The following is a 16,810-nucleotide window of genomic DNA, read 5'->3' as shown; positions in this document are numbered from 1 at the left end:
TGTTTGAATGATTTCTCTTTTTTGTTTCCTGCTCCATGGAAAGCACAAGTAGGGGTTTATCTTTCATAGAATGCGATCAGTTGAGTGGAGCCGACTTTTTGGCTCCGCCCACATCCTTCTTTACTCAGAACATTCCTAAACAGATTTCCTATTGGGAGGGATGAGTGGCATAAACAAACATCATGCAGTCATGCACTGCAAATATTGATATTAATAGTAGCCATGTTATAGTTTAAGAAAATTTAAAACTAAAGAATGCTGGAATGCTTTGGGTTTTTTTTTTTAGGAATGCTTATTATGTTCTCAAACAGTACTAGTTAGAAAGACTATAGTCTTTCAAGTAATTCAATACCTGGACTGTAAGCTTACTGTTCTAGTGTTCTCTGATTACTTTCTTTACCACTTTGTAACCTCAGTCTCTCAAGTCCGTATTCTCAACCATCAGCGTCAAACAGCAGAAATCTGATCCACAATGTGCCTTGAAGCTTGCAGGTCAGATTCACTATGCACCTTAAGTCTTATTGTGAATAAGTCCCATTTATTTCATTTGGGTATGATTTCCTCAGCTTTTATGAAGCTGTGGCAATTAGGAGAACCTCCTGTGTGAACGCCTAAGCTCTTCTGAATGTTAAGCGCTAATGACCGAACATCACCATGTGATGTGTCAACCTTCAAAACCGCAGGAAATTATGACATAATTAATCCCAATAATAAATACGACATGTTAAATTTCATTCAGCATATAATTCCCATGCAAATGTTTGTTTTATGATGTGTGTTGACCTTATAACATTTAACTAATATCTTTGACAGGGAGGTTGAGTCATACATGGATCATAAGAGCGGTGTTATTTTAGTATTGATTATATGCCTTTCTAGTATTTATTCATTTAATTTTATTTTTGATTTAAGTCATTTTATTGAGCTTTTGTATTTTTTTTTTTTATTTAATATTTCGGAAACACTTAAGTTGTCTATGTATTTTACTTTAGTTAACTACTTTAGTTAACATGAACTAAGCATTATTCTACAGCATTTATTAATCTTAGTTAATGTTAATTTGAACATTTACTATTGTATTATTATTAAAATCAAAAATTGTGTTTGTTAACATTAGTTAATGCAGAACTAACAATGAACGTACAACTGTATTTGAATTAACTGGCATTAACAAAGATTAATAAATACTGTAGTAAATGTATTGTTCATTGTTTGTTCATGTTAGTTAATATACATTAACTAATGGAACCTTATTGTAAAGTGTTACCAATATTTTTATTTAGCTTTCATTTATTTTTAGTTTAATTTCCGTTTTAGTGAATCAACTTTTGTTGATTTTGTTTTATTTTTGATTTTTATTTCTATTTTATTTCAGTTAGTTGACAAGACAAATTTTAGTTGAATTTAATTTGAATCTAAAGTTTCATCTAAAATTGTACATATTATATCAATAATAATATTTTATTTCAGCCTTGTTTTAATGTACAAAAGCAGTGCTTTTTTAGTTTTAGTTTTAGTTAACAAAGACAAAACTGCATAAGAGTTATGTGAGTATAGTTTTCTACCATTCTTCCTTTTAAAGTTTTGTTCCATTTGTGTTGTTTTCTCTATTTAGAAACTGGTATTGTACCACGCAAACAAAGTTACCAGCCTCAAAGCCTGTTTAGTGACCTGAATCTTGTCTCTGAGACTGTATCCAACACAAAAAACCTGAAAACCACCAGCTGCGCATTTGAAGTTAATATTCAATCATTTTATGACAATTTTGAGCTCTATCCAGGGAGTCATTCTTATGTTCCCATGGGTAATTCTTTGAGCTAAGTCACTTTAAACATAGGACCCAGGCAACATTGATTTGCTTTCTGCAAGTCAGAAGCCCAGATCAAAGGATAGTTCTTTCAGTTTATTACGACGTTCTTCACATTTTAATAAGAAGGTTTACCCAAAAAATGAAAAGTCTGTCATTATTTACTCACCCTCATGTCATTCCAAGACCTTCACTTAACACAAATTAAGGTATTTTTGATGAAATTCGAGAGCTTTCTGACCCTGCATAGAGAGCAATGCAACTGACATGTTATTGTTAAGATAGTCCATGTGACGTCAGTGGTTCAACCTTAATTTTATCAAACTACGAGAATACTTTTTGTACTTAAAGAAAGCAAAAATAACAGTTTTATTCAACAATTTCTTCTATTCTGTGTCAGTCCTTGATGTGCTTTCATGAGAGTACTATTCAGGGTCAGAAAGCTTTTTGATTTCATCAAAAAAATCTGAATTTGTGTTCCAAAGATGAACGAAGGTCTTACGGGTTTGGAATCCATTTAATCATATACTTTTCTTTCTGGAATCGTATACAAAGATCATGTGCTAAAGCAGGATGTCTTCTCTGGGACTAAACAGGATGCCACCACATATGTTTGTGTTCTGTGTAACTGTTGAGAAAGTCTGAATATGAATATGAACATGCAGGATATGAACTGTTATTAAGGATGTATACTGGCAAACAAAGGAACTAGCATTCTGACACCTTCTTTAAACACATACTAGACTGGTTGCATACAGAGTAACATATTATGGCGAGACAGGAAACATGCGGCAGACACATCTGACCTCACAAGCTTTCAATTACAAGAGTCTGTTGCCTTATTATCAAAGGTCTTTTCACTCTTGACTGCAAAAAAACAGCTTAAAGGTGTATGAAATTTCATTTTTTTTCTCCAGTTATTAGCTTTAAAAGCAATTTTGGTCTATCCTCTAAATTTGCTTGACTGAAAATAGCGACCCAAGGCGCTGTCAAGATTGCAAAATGGACTGACTTTCTACTTTGAAATGACATTGTATGAACTCAGCCTTTTGACCTCCTATTACTGCATTTCTGTTGACCAACTGTGCAAGTCAATTTTGCAAAGAGCAGAAGTCCACGTCTTTCACAATCAAGATCCTTTCAAGTGTTTAAGAACACACGCATAACTGCGTATTGACATCTTAAGTTAGCATTAGGTGGTCCGGTGGGGCTAATTTGATCGTATTGATCTGCATTAAAGGGATAGTCCACCTAAAAATTTAAATCGTGTCATTAATTACTCTCCCTCATGTTGTTCCAAACTTGTAGGACCTTCGTTCATCTTCAGAACACAAATTAAGATATTTTTGATGAAATCCAAGAGCTTTCTGACCCTGCATAGACTAACTTGGAAAATAAGAAATTGTTGAATAAATTATTTTTGTTTTCTTTGCACACAAAAAGTATTCTGATAGCTTTATAAAGTTAAGCTTGAACCACTGATGTCTGGACTGTTTTATTGATGTCCCTACTACCTTTGTGGACCTACTACCCTGCTGTCTATGCAGGGTCAGAAAGCTCTTGAATTTCATCAAAAATATCTTAATTTGTGTTCTGAAGATGAACGAAGGTAATACAAGTTTGGAACGACATGGTGAATAATTAATAACAGAATTTTCATTTTTGGGTGAACTCTTTTACATGGTTATAAGGCTACATCAAGACTTAATGTACACCACCTTGCAAAGGTTTGAGGTCAGAAAGACATTTTGTCTGAAGGGTTTCTGTAAGTGTTTAATGAGTTTCGGCACACACAGGCTTAAGGGAGTGCCATCAAACGTGGGATTGCAGAGTGTTTTATCTTAGACATGACCAATGCGTGTCCTAACCCATATCTGTCAGCTCTTTGTGTTCTAAAATCAATCTTGAAATGGGTTAGAGTTATTTTTTAAAGGGTCTAAAAGTAGGTTAGCTTACAAGGAGAGTTTCCAACCAACCCCCACATTTATTATATTGTCCTAACATGAGCAACTGGTCAAACATTGTTGAACTCACACCTTTTGAAAGACTCTTTGTATTAAGATGTTCTTCTTGTTTGCAGACGCTTACAGTTTAAGCCGTAACAACCCCACTATGTCAATTCATCCCATGCCTTTGGTACACAATTTGTCCTTACTTTCCATGCAGGGGGTATGCAGGACTTCAATTACCTGAATGGAGGCTGTTTGGAAATCACTATGGAGCTCAGTTGCTGCAAGTACCCACCCTCATCTCAGCTCAAAACAGAATGGGACAACAATCGGGAGGCCCTGCTGGCCTACATGGAGAAGGTAGTAGAACTCGATGTGCAAGCATTGACACGCATGAAAAGTTTTTAATGAGTCCTGCAGAGTTTTCAGAGTTTCCGCTTTGTTCCTGTGTATGTGTTCAGATTCATATCGGAGTGTATGGCTTTGTCAGAGCAGCCAGAAATGATGCCCCTATCGCAGATGCTGTGATAATGGTTGAGGGCATTAACCACAATGTGAACACTTCACGCTTTGGTGACTACTATCGTCTGCTGCTGCCCGGCACCTACAACATCACGGTCTCAGCACCGGGGTAAGTACGGTACATATTTATGAGGGAAACTGTGGAAACATATTTATTTCGGCTAGGGCTGGGTAGAAGCATAACCAATGTAGTCAGATTCACCAACAAATGACTCTGATGAGCTGATTTTTTTTAATAAATCAAAAACATAAAGCATGACCACTGTAGTCATATTAAGAAACAACTGACTCTTATGAGCTAAATCAAAAACATACAGCATGACCAGTGCAGACATATTCACAAAAGACTCTTATGAGCTTTTCTTTTTTTGGAAAATCAGAAACATACCACATGACCAATGTAGTCATATTGAGAAACAAATGACTCTTATGAGCTGGTTCTTTTTAGTGAATCATAAACGTACAACATCACCAGATTCACAAACAAATGATTCTTATGAACCAGAGGTGTCAAGTAACGAAGTACAAATACTTCATTACCTTACTTAAGTAGAAATTTTGGGTATCTATACTTTACTGGAGTAATTATTTTTCAGCCGACTTTTTACTTCTACTCCTTACATTTTCAAGCAATTATCTGTACTTTCTACTCCTTACATTTTAAAAATAGACTCGTTACTCCTCTTTTTTGGCTCAATTGTGTTCATTCATGTCATCGTTCAAAAAAGAAAAAAACTATCCAGATAAATTGCGCCATCCACATGAATTTGTGGATTTGGTTGTGGTTGGATGAGAAGTATAAACATATCCCATTCCGACACCCTATTGGTTTGTACGCGATCCATCACACCTGCACGTGACACAAATCACGTCACACTCCAGCAGGGATGTACTGGCCATCGAGGAGAACCGGTAAAGACTAGAAGGGAGACATGATTCGCTACTGGGCATGCGCACATCAATCTAACGTTATTTTTATCACACTGTACAACAATAATACTGTTTTTTTATTATAGTAAGGGCTAAGTTTAGGGTTGGGGTAGGTGTAGACGTTAAAAAAACACAATCTAATAGGTAGAAAAATTAATTTCATTGTTAGTTTCCGGTCGTAGACGTATCCCTTCTAGCCACAACCGGAAGAACCGGGACATTCCTGGCCGATCGCCGTAGCGAGGCAGACCTCCCCCATATTAGGCGCTGTTTTAAATGATATTCGAAACTGCAAATAGCCCAAAAGGGTGAAGCGGCGGGATACGCTGCGCTTCCACCGCGATGTAAAGTGATAAACAGCGCAAGCTGCTTGACGCATTGAGATTTAAAACAGAGTTGTGTTAGGCAGTTGTGTGATATGAAAACATTAAAGGTTCTGTAGGTTCTGTAGGGCTGCTGAAAACAGCTGCATGATGAGGTAAAGTGATAAACGCCAATACATAATTACTGTCATTTTTATTACAAATTTTTATAGTTTATTATTATGAATTATAAAAAAAAAACATATAACTATTGTAATGTTTTCTTGTGACGATATACTAGTTAGTTAATATCTGGATTTTAAGCAAAAAATTCTTTCTTTTTAAATGTTAAATTGTAATTCATTTTAATTGGAGAAAAATGTTAATTCCGTAAGAGCCTGATTAAGGATAAGTATCAGTGCCTTATATAAATAAGGTGTTTACTACACATATTAAAGTTCTTAAAGGGGCAGTTCACCCAAAAATAAAAATTGTCATTATATACAACATCATGTAATTTTAATCCTGTATGAAATTCATTCTTCTGTGGAACATAAAAGAAGATACTCTGAGAAATTAAAAAATTTTGTCTTTAGAGTAGAAATCAAGGGTAAATGAATATCTTTGGTTACATTCTACAAAATGTCTTTTGTGTTCTACAAAAGTAAGTAATTTTTACAGAATTTATTAGAGATAAATGTCCTGCATTCTAGCTCAAAATCAGTGCTTTACTCCATGCATTTCTATGTGACAAAAATGCATTATTCATTTGTTGCATTTGAATTCAGTATCTATCATTATTTGATTCTGTTCTGTTTTATTCATACATTTATTTACTTCAATTAAAGGCCCTATAACCCAAACAAAACTCAAGGGGGAACTTGTGGTCTGGATTTGTCCAAGGCCAAATTTTAACCCCAGTCTAGCCCTGCACTCCAGCAAGGATATAGCCAGTGTCTGGGTCGTTACTCAAAAAAGATTATTTCTTACAAGATATTATTTCTCCACTACTAGCTTATTTATCAAACGGGTGCTTTCTCTTCATCCTCTGCAAATGAAGCTACAGTAGGTAGTTTGGTAGAGGGATATTTGAATAAATTAGCGCTTGCGATTGACAACGCGATTGACAATGTTGTGATAACACAATACTTATAGTCAGCAACTAGTCATCATATCTCCTGCTTTGTGAAACACGTTAATGCTCAGTAGTACACATTTATGGTTCTTTAATGTATTTGCATTGAAATAAAATGCATTTATTTTCATTGGGCATATATGCGGCTGAAACAGGTAGCCAAGTGCATCCCAAATTTTTCAACATTAAAATTTTAATATAACATAGTCACTATGGCCTTTAGAAATGTTTTTTGGGGAGGTGGGGTAGTGCACAATAGGCCCCTGTCTTTTGTCCTTAATGGCATTTTTTTTTCCTTACATTACTTTTACTTTTTTACTTTAAGTAGTTTTGAAACCAATACTTTTATACTTCTACTTGAGTAATGAATGTGAATACTTTTGACACCACTGTTATGAACTGATTATTTTTTAGTAAATCAAAACATACAGCATGACCAATGTAGTCAGATTCCTAAATGAATGACTCCTATGAGCTCATTCTTTTTTAGTGAATCAGAAAACATACAGCATGACTAGTGTAGTTAGATTCATGAACAAATTACTCTTTTAAACTGTTTCTTTTTGGTGATTGAAAAACATACTGCAAAAGCATTATTGTCTGATTCATAAACAAATGATTCTAATGAACCAGTTCTTTTTAGTGATTCAAAAATGTATAGCATGACCAATGTGGCTAGATTCACAAATAAATGACTCTTCTGAACAGATTTTTAAGTGAATCAAAAAATATACAGCATGACTAGTGTACTTACATTTATGAACAAATTACTCTTTTTAAACGTTTCTTTTTGGTGAATAAAAAATATACTGCACAACTGCTAAAGTCCAAGAACCGGTTCTTTTTATTGAATCAAAAAATATAGCACTGACCAATGTAGCTAGATTCACAAACAAATCACTCTTATGAACAAATTATTTTTTAGTAAACCAAAAACATACAGCATGACCAATGTAGTCAGATTCCCAAGTAATCACATAAATAACATACAGCATGACTAGTGTACTTAGATTAATGACCAAATGATAAACCGGTAAAAAACTGATGAACTGGTACTTTTTAGTGAATCAGAAACATACAGCATGACCAATGTAGTCAGATTCACAAATGAGATTCACTTCCTGTAAGCTGATTCTTTTCTTTTAGTGAATCAAAAACATACAGCATGACTAGTGCTGACCAGTGTAGTCAAATTCACAAATGAATCACTCCTATGAGCTGATTCTTTTTTAGTGAATCAAAAATATATAGCATGACCAGTGTAGCCAGATTCACAAATAAATGACTCTTATGAACTGATTCTTTTTTTAGTGATTAAAAAAAACATACATCATGACTAATGTAGTTAGATTCATGAACAAATTACTTTTTTAAACTGGGTTTTTGGTGATTAAAAAACATACTGCAATACCACTATTGTCTGATTCATAAACAAATGATTCTAATGAACCAGTTCTTTTTAGTGATTCAAAAATGTATAGCATGACCAATGTATTCACAAATAAATGACTCTTATGAACTGATTCTTTTTTAGTAAATAAAAAACATACAGTGTGATCAGTGTAACCAGATTCACAAATACATGACTCTTATGGACTGATTCTGTTTTAGTAAATCAAAAATATATAGCATGACCAATGTAGTCAGATTCACAAATGAATCACTTTTATGAGCTGATTCTTTTTTAGTGATTAAAAAACATACAGCATGACTAGTGTAGTTAGATTTATGAACAAATTATTCTTTTACACCGTTTCTTTTTAGTGAATAAAAAAACTTACTGCACAACCACTATGGTCTGATTCATGAACAAATGACTCTGATGAACCGTTCTTGTTAGTGAATCAAAAATATTTAGCATGACCAATGTAGCCAGATTCCCAAATAAATTACTCTTATGAACTGATTATTTTTCAGTAAATCAAAACATACAGCATAACCAATGTAGTCAGATTCACAAATGAATGACTCCTGTGAGCTGATTCTTTTTTTTATTTTTTTGTGAATCAAAAACATACAGCATGACTAGTGTAGTTAGATTCACGAACAAATTATTCTTTTGAACTGTTTCTTTTTGGTGATTGAAAAACATACTGCACAACCACTATAGTCTGATTCATGAACAAATGACTCTAATGAACTAGTTTTTTTAGTGAATCAAAAACATAATGATCAATGTAGTCAGATTCATAAACAAATCTGTCGTATGAGTTGATTTTTCTTTCTTAGTAAATCAAAAACATTTCACCTGAACAATGTTGTCATGTTGAGAAACAAATTACTCTTATGAGCCGATTCTTTTTGGTTTATCATAGACACAACATCACCACTGTAGCCAGATTTATAAAAAAAAATGACTCTTATGAACTGATTCTTTTTTAGTTAATCTAAAAACACACAGCATTACCAGAAAATGACATTTATAAACAGATTTTTTTGTGAATCATAAATATACAACATCACCAGTGTAGCCAGATTTAAACAAACAACTCCTATGAACGGATTCTTTAAAAATCAAAAACGTTCAGCGTAACTAATGTAGTCAAATTCCCAAATAAATGGCTTCTTTTTGGTGATTAAAAAACATACTGCACAACCACTATAGTCTGATTCATGAGCAAATTACTCCAATGAACCGATTCATTTTAGTGAATCATAAACATACAGCATGACCAATGTAGCCAGATTCACAAACAAATGACTCTTATGAACTGATTCTTTTTTTTTAGTGAATCAAAAAACATACAGCATGACTAGTGTAGTTAGATTCATGAACAAATTATTCTTTTGAACGGTATATTTTTGGCGATTGAAAAACACACTATGGTCATAAACAAATGACTCTGATGAACTGGTTCTTTTTATTGATTCGAAAAAATATAGCAATGACTGATGTAGCCAGATTCACAAACAAATGACTCGTGTGAACTCATTCTAATTCTAATTCTAATCAAAATGATACAGCATGACCAACATGTTCAGATTCACAAATGAATGACTCCTATGAGCTGATTCTTTTTCTAGTGAATCAAAAAGCATACAAGATAGCTAGTGTAGTTGGATTCATGAAATTCAAATTACTCTTTTGAACAGTTTATTTTTGGTGACTGAAAAACATACTCCACAGCCACTTTAGCCTGATTCATGAACAAATGACTCTAATGAACTGGTTCTTTATAGTGATCCAAAAACGTATAGCATGACTTATATATTAAGATGTACAAAAAAGACTCTTCTGAACTGATTCTTTTTTTTTTTAATCCAAAATGTACAGTATAACCAGTCTAGTCTGATTCATGAACAAGTGACTCATATGAACAGTTCTTTTTAGTGAATTTAGTAGTTTTGTGTGTGTGCGTGTGTGCGTGTGCGCGTGCGCGTGCGCGTACCTGGTATTCATCACGTTGTGGGGACCAAATGTCCCCACAAGGATAGGAATACCAGTAGATTTTGACCTTGTGGGGACATTTCTCAGGGTCCCCATGAGGAAACAGGCTTATAAATCATGCACAATGAGTTTTTTTGATGAAGTAAAAGTATGCACAATCTCCTGTGAGGGCTAGCTTTAGGTGTAGGGTAGGTGTAGAGCGATAAAAGTACGGTTTGTACAGTATAAAAACCATTACGCCTATGGAATGTCCCCATAAAACATGTAAACCCAACATGTGTGTGTGTGTTTCATGTTGACCTTTGTGTTCATGCAGCTACATTACCATGTCCGTGGCTGGGGTGGAAGTGAGTGAGGGAAGACCGCCCACACCCTTGAACATCACCCTTAATGCTGAGAATGATGAGAATCCAACCACCCCCTCAATCTCAGAGTCCCCCATTGAAACCTCTGTGAATAGCGCCAGCACAGACAGCAGCAGCAGCAGCAGCACCGGTGTCAATGAAGCAGCAGATGAGGAGAAGGACTCCAGGGTAACAATCCAGCCTCAGGACTTCCGCCATCACCACTACAATGACATGGAGCTGTTTCTGCAGAAGTTCAGCTCTGAGTACAGCTCCATCACACGGCTGTATTCTATCGGCAGGTCCGTGCAGGAACGTTCCCTGTGGGTCATGGAGATCTCCGACAATCCTGGTGTCCACGAGTTAGGTACTTCCCTCCATCTTTATTTACACGTGTAAAGTTCCTACATCTTTTAAAAGTTGAAACGGCTTTTGAAGTGAGCCAATCGTGTCGTTCCTCACCAGGTGAACCGGAGTTTAAGTATATTGGTAACATGCACGGCAATGAGGTGGTTGGTCGGGAACTGCTCCTCAACCTCATCGAGTACCTTTGCCGCAACTATGGCACTGACCCTGAGATCACCCAGCTCATCAACTCCACACGTATCCACATCATGCCTTCAATGAACCCGGATGGATACGAAACGTCTCAGGAGGGTAAGGCCTCTGAAAAACTGTTTATTATACACATTTTATGTATTTTGATGTACTTTCTGTTAAATGTATCACTCTTATATTTTTTTTATTAATATTATAATATAATTATAATATATTAAAGTGTGACTGAAATAGCCAGCCTCAAACTGTATTAAATGTTTGGAATTTGTTATATAATAATACATGTATTAATTATTATTGTTATTATTAATATTTCTTTAATAATATTATAAATAATGTTGCTCTCACACAGACAAAATAATAATAATACATTATTATTATTATTCATATTATTGTGCATATTAATAATAGTAATAATACTACTATTAATAATTGTAAATTATTTTATTAAACTACAAGAGCATAATTCCAACAGTTGTTAATAATAATAATAATAATAATACTACAATAATTCATCATATCAGTAATAATATAACAACAACAATAAATTATTCATTTAATATCAATATTAACCGAAATTAATGTATTGTTATTATTATTATTTCTTTATTATTATAATTCTGACATAATTGTTGCATAGGAGCAGCATTATCTGTTAATATTATATTGTTATTAATATCAGTATTAAAATGAATTAATTTATATTATTATTATTATTATTATTATTAATAATAATAATAATAATAATGTTAATAATTAATTTTTCTGTCTGTGTTGGAGCAGCATTAAAACTACAAGAGCATAATTCCAACATTTGTTATTAATAATAATAATACAATAATTTATTAATATCAGTAAGGATATAACAACAACAATAAATAATTCATTTAATATTAATATTAACAGGAATTAATTTATTAATAATATAATAATAATAATAAATTTTCTGTCTGTGTTGGAGCAGCATTAAAACTACAAGAGCATAATTCCAACATTTATTAATAATAATAATACAATAATTCATTAATATCAGTAATAATATAACAACAACAATAAATTATTAATTTAATATCAATATTAACAGGAATTAATGTATTATTATTATTATTATTATTATTATTATTATTATTATTATTATTATTAATATAATTCTGACATAATTATTGCATAGGAGCAGCATTATCTGTTAATATATTGTTATTAATATCAATATTAACCTTAATTAATTTAGATTATTATTATTATTATTATTATTAATAATAATAATAATATTATTAATAATTAATTTTTCTGTCTGTGTTGGAACGGCATTAAAACTGCAAGAGCATAATTCCAACATTTTATTAATATCAGTACTAATGTAACAAAAACAATAAATTATTAATTTTAAATTAATTTTAGCAGGAATTAATTTTGTATTATTTTTTTTTTATTATTACTTCTTTAATATTTTATATAATGTTGCTCCCACACAGACAATAAATATAATAATAATAATAATAAGTTATTTATTATTATAATTCTGACATGATTATTGCATGAGAGCAGTATTATCTATTAATAATATATTGTTATTTATATCAGTGTTAACAGGAATTAATTTATTATTACATTATATTATTATTATTATTATTGTTGTTAATTTCATAAAAACAATTCTGTCTGTATTGGAGCAGCATTAAAACTACAAGAGCATAATTGCAACATTTATTATTATTAATAATACTAATACAATAATTTATTAATATCAGTAATAATATAACAACAACAATAAATTATTAATTTAATATCAATATTAAAAGGAATTCATTTATTATTAATATTATTTTTCTTTAATGATATTATATATAATGCTCCCACACAGACAAAAAATTTAATAATAATAATAATAATAATAATAATAATAATGTATTTATTAATATAATTCTGACATAATTATTGCATGGCGGCAGCATTATCTATTAATAATATATTGTTGTTGTTGTTGTTGTTATTATTATTAATATTAACAGGAATTCTATTATTATTATTAATAATAATAATAATAACAATAAAAAATGTTCCTGTCTGGGTTGTTATTATTTATTTATATATTTATCTGTCTATCTGTCTCTCTTTCTTTTTGTCTGTCTGTGTGGGAGCAACATTATAACTGTGGGAATATGTCTTTTGTGCAGGAGATGCCAGGGGCATCCAGGGACGTAACAACAGTAACAACTATGACCTGAACCGTAACTTTCCTGACCGCTTCAACTATGTCACGGATCCCAGACAGCCAGAGACCCTTGCTGTTATGAACTGGGCCAAGAGCTACCCGTTTGTGTTGTCTGCCAACCTTCATGGAGGTATGTCCTAATCTATAAAGCTTCAGTTTGATTGGGAGCATGCTAAACACAAACTGATAACCTCTGTATCTCTATCAGGCTCTTTGGTGGTTAATTATCCATTTGACGACAGTCCAGACAACGTCAGCAGATACAGCAAGTCCTCAGATGATGACGTATTCAGGATGGTGGCTCTTGCTTACTCAAAGGTGAACATCTGGCTTTCTGTTTTCTGTAATAATAAAAGATGTTAAGCATACTTAATCATTAAAAGCTAAATCAATAGACAGTAAAACACTCTCTGTTTTTTGTTTTCAGGAAAACTCTCAAATGTATGACGGTCACACCTGTAAGGACATGGATTATCAAGAATATTTTAAAGATGGCATCACCAATGGTGCTGCATGGTACAATGTCCATGGTGAGCACAGAGTTTGTGGAAAAAACAACAAACAAACTTTGTCAAACAAACTGCTTACTTTAATTTTGTTAATATGTGCTTTTTCCCTCAGGAGGGATGCAGGACTGGAACTACATCAACACTAACTGCTTTGAGGTGACCATTGAACAGGGCTGTTTCAAATACCCACCAGCAGCAGACCTACCCAAGTTCTGGGAACAAAACCGCAGATCACTTCTGCAGTTCATCCATCAGGTCAGACAGTCTGGCTTTTTCTTTTGCATTTCTTTTTTTTACCACTATCCCGCTACACTCTGTATACAATGTGTTTTTTGGATGTCCAGGTCCACCGTGGAGTAAAGGGAATGGTAATCGACAGCAAAGACGGATCTGGCATCCCCAATGCTACAATCACTGTGGACACAATTAATCACTCCGTCACATCCAACGTTGCAGGGGACTACTGGCGCTTACTCGTCCCTGGAAAATACCATCTGACTGCCTCTGCCCAAGGGTATTTTTGTGAATTTTCTGCACTAATAGTGGCACCAAACTAATTTACAGAATTGTTTTTTTTTTTTTTCAAACATATGAAAGCTTACAAAGGCTGTTAAATAAGTTGTAATGAGATTTTGTTTAATTTTGTTTTTATAATAGCTTTGAATAATTTTATGTGGAGGCTTAATTTAAATTTAAATGAATTTAAATAAGCACTGTACTATCATTTTTTTTTTTTTTTTACTATATATATACAGTCAAGCCGAAATTATTCATACCCCTGGCAAATTCTGACTTAAAGTTGCTTTTATTCAACCAGCAAGTTTATTTTGACCGGAAATGACACAGGCTTCTCCTAAAAGATAATAAGACAATGTACAAGTTCTCAGCTTTTGTTTACATTTGGGAAAATCCAAAGTTCTATACCATTCCAAATAGTCCAAGCTGTTCTAAAGCATCCTAATTAGCCTGATTCATTGGGAACAGCTGTTTTAATCAACTCAACAGGTGAAAAACATAAGCTCTCTGCTGTTGGTTTGTGGACAGTCATGGCTAAGACAAAGGAGCTCACTGAGGACCTGTGGCTACGCATTGTGGCTGCTCACAAACCAAGAAAGGGCTATAAGACCAGACAGTGCAAAGTATTATTAAAAAATACAAGCCAAAAGCCAAAAGTGACACCTTTGCTGGCCAGGAGGATAGTGAGAGAGGTAAAAAAAAGAATCCAAGGATCACCACCAAGGCCATCCTGATGAATCTGGGCTCTGCTGGTGGCAACATCTCAAGGCAAACAGTCCAACAGACACTGCACACCGATAGGTTCCACGGACGCAGACCAAGGAGGACACCACTTCTCCAGATAAGGCGCACAAAATCCTGCTTGGCCTTTGCAAATGCTCATCTGGATAAAGAAGACGACTTCTGGTCTTCTGTTTTATGGTTAGATGAAACAAAAAATGAATTGTTTGGCCACAATGATGAAGCCTTCATTTGGCATAAAAAAGGAAGAAAGTCTTCAACCCTAAGAACACCATCCCCACTGTCAAACATGGTGGTGGGAACCTAATGTTTTGAGGGTGTTTTTCAGCCCGGTGGACCAGGGAACCTAATCACAGTAAACAGCACCATGAAAAAGGAGCAATACATCAAAATTCTCAACAACAACATCAGGCAGTCTGCAGAGAAACCAGTGGACATTTCAGCACGACAACGACCCAAAACACACAGCAAAAGTGGCGAAGAAATGGTTAGCAGACAAAAACATTAACGTTTTGCAGTGGCCGAGCCAGAGTCCTGACTTAAATCCAATTGAGAATCTGTGGAGGGAGCTAAAGATCAAGGTGATGGCAAGGAGACCCTCCAACCTGAAAGAGTTGGAGCTCCTCGCTAAAGATGAATGGGCAAAAATACCAATGGAGACATGCAAAAAGCTGGTCAGCAATTATTTGTCGTTTGATTGCTGTAATAGTCAATAAATGCTTTTCTATTGATTATCGAGAAGGGTATGAATAATTTTGGACATGCCACTTTTTGTTCAAATGTAAAAAAAAAAAAGTAATCATTTTTTCCACAATGATGCCTCTTGTACATTGTCTTATTATCTACTGGGATTTTCTACTGGGATTTTATATATATATATATATATATATGTATATATGTATATGTATATGTATATGTATATATGTGACCCTGGACCACAAAATCAGTCTTAAGTCGCTGGGGTATATTTGTAGCAATAGCCAAAAATACATTGTTTGGGTCAAAATTATTGATTTTTCTTTTATGCCAAAAATCATTAGGAAATTAAGTAAAGATCATGTTCCATTAAGATTTTTTGTAAAATTCCTACTATAAGTATATCAAAATGTAATTTTTGATTAGTAATATGCATTGCTAAGAACTTAATTTGGACAACTTTAAAGGTGATTTTCTCAGCATTTTGATTTTTTTGCACCCTCAGATTCCAGATTTTCAAATAGTTATATCTCGGCCAAATATTGTCCTATCCCAACAAACCATACATCGATAGAAAGCTTATTTATTGAGCTTTCATATGATGTATACATCTCAGTCTTGTAAAATTTAACCTTATGACTGGTTTTGTGGTCCAGGGTCACATATGTGTGTAAAAAAATTTCTTAATTGTACTTTTTTATTAGTTTTATACATTTACTTATTTATTTAACAACCCTTAAGAGTTATTCAGGACAATGGATATTTATTTGATATTTTTCTTTCTGCATAAGACTGTAAATTACTCGCACTTTCTCTTTCATTTTTTTAGCTACTCCGCAGTTACCACCTTAGTCGAGGTGCCTAAGGAAGGGGTGGAGATTGTTAATTTCACACTGACCCGGATTCACAGTTACACAAATGGCAAGATGACAGAACACACCACCCCAATTCTGGATCCCAGTGTGAAGGAGTTCCAGAGCCTCATCAAGCAGCTATCAGGAGAATCTGGTCTAGACAAGTTGTTCAAGGACACACACACTCAGAGCAGCTTCCGTTATCGACGGTACAGCGAGGTTTCCGAGTTCCTGCGTGGCCTCACCCTGAACTTCCCAGAGATTACCTCACTCCAAAGGTACAACACTCTTAGTCAGATTTAGTGTATGCAAACTGATCATGAGAGACTTCAAACACAGAAGTT

At 33.7% G+C, this 16,810-nt stretch overlaps 1 protein-coding gene across 1 annotated transcript in view; it reads left to right on the top strand.

Annotated features, from left to right (window-relative positions):
* The window catches only part of cpda (carboxypeptidase D, a), a 30,009-nt gene that overhangs the window by 2,959 nt on the left and 10,240 nt on the right, over positions 1-16,810 (top strand). The window contains exons 3-12 of the mRNA XM_073817545.1: positions 3,974-4,116; positions 4,218-4,387; positions 10,350-10,744; positions 10,843-11,034; positions 13,113-13,280; positions 13,359-13,468; positions 13,578-13,680; positions 13,772-13,914; positions 14,004-14,173; positions 16,442-16,744. Coding sequence (XP_073673646.1) covers positions 3,974-4,116; positions 4,218-4,387; positions 10,350-10,744; positions 10,843-11,034; positions 13,113-13,280; positions 13,359-13,468; positions 13,578-13,680; positions 13,772-13,914; positions 14,004-14,173; positions 16,442-16,744 — 1,897 coding nt within the window. The remainder of the gene's footprint in view (positions 1-3,973; positions 4,117-4,217; positions 4,388-10,349; positions 10,745-10,842; positions 11,035-13,112; positions 13,281-13,358; positions 13,469-13,577; positions 13,681-13,771; positions 13,915-14,003; positions 14,174-16,441; positions 16,745-16,810) is intronic.

Source organism: Garra rufa, chromosome 14, assembly GCF_049309525.1.
Source record: "Garra rufa chromosome 14, GarRuf1.0, whole genome shotgun sequence".
In the NCBI taxonomy this organism is placed as follows: Eukaryota; Metazoa; Chordata; class Actinopteri; order Cypriniformes; family Cyprinidae; genus Garra; species Garra rufa.
Note: the sequence above shows the minus strand (reverse complement) of the source record. Positions and strands in the feature narration are given on the sequence as shown.